The 951-nt window shown below is 44.5% G+C and overlaps 1 protein-coding gene across 1 annotated transcript in view; it reads left to right on the top strand.

Annotated features, from left to right (window-relative positions):
* The window catches only part of BEST2 (bestrophin 2), an 8,057-nt gene that overhangs the window by 1,635 nt on the left and 5,471 nt on the right, over positions 1-951 (top strand). Inside the window, 1 exon segment of the mRNA XM_018572731.1 lies at positions 663-896. Within this exon segment, the coding sequence (XP_018428233.1) occupies positions 663-896 (234 nt within the window).

A 951-nucleotide genomic window follows, 5' to 3' on the forward strand; every position in this document is an offset into this window, starting at 1 on the left:
ATTATACTCTAGCTTTCATGTATGAGCCTGACACAGAAAAATGTCTGCAACAAGGCACATGCATAAAACATACATAGGGGTCTATTGATCAATAATTTGCAGAACCCCTTGGGAATCTCTATGAAAATTCATTTATTGCGAATACATGAAAAAAACCCGAACATTCTTTAGTATATTTTCTTGTCAGGTTGAATGTAATGTAATGCTGCATTATGGCCACCAGATGGAGCTGAGGTGCATAGGAAATACTTATTTCTTACGCTCCTCGGCTCCATCTGGTGGCCATAATGCAGCATTACATTCAACCTGAAAGGAAAATATACTAAGAACGTTCACTTTTGCCTCTATTCGCACAGAATGAACATTCACAGGGATCATCAGAGCATATGGCTCTGCAAATCGATTCTAAATGACTCCATAGTGCATATACAGTGTATATATAACATATACACACTACATCAGCGTAAATGAAAATTAGAAAAAAAATAAAGTACACCCAACACCATTCTAGTATCACAGAGGAGTCGGGGGCCCATTTCTTTCCCCCATTCTGTTAATCTTTAACTTTTATTTAATGAGACTTTCCTGTCCATGGTGAAAGCTCCATCAGACCATCCCTCCATCCACTGACCCCCCCCCCCCCTTGTTTTTGTGTCCTGCAGGTTTCTATGTCACCCTGGTGGTGAACAGATGGTGGAACCAGTACTTGTGTATGCCAATGCCTGACCGCGTCATGTGCGCCATCAATGCCGCGGTTCACGGTGCGGATGAGCAAGGGAGGATGTACCGGCGGACGCTCATGCGGTACTGCAGCCTGTCCGGTTTACTCATCTTGCGGTCCGTCAGCACAGCCGCCTTCAAAAGGTTCCCAACCATTGACCATGTGGTGGAGGCCGGTGAGTTCTTCTATCACTCTCTGCTCTGTGACATTGACTAGAGGCCCACAGATGA

Source organism: Nanorana parkeri, unplaced genomic scaffold, assembly GCF_000935625.1.
Source record: "Nanorana parkeri isolate BGI_ZX_2015 unplaced genomic scaffold, ASM93562v1 scaffold2117, whole genome shotgun sequence".
Taxonomy (NCBI): domain Eukaryota; kingdom Metazoa; phylum Chordata; class Amphibia; order Anura; family Dicroglossidae; genus Nanorana; species Nanorana parkeri.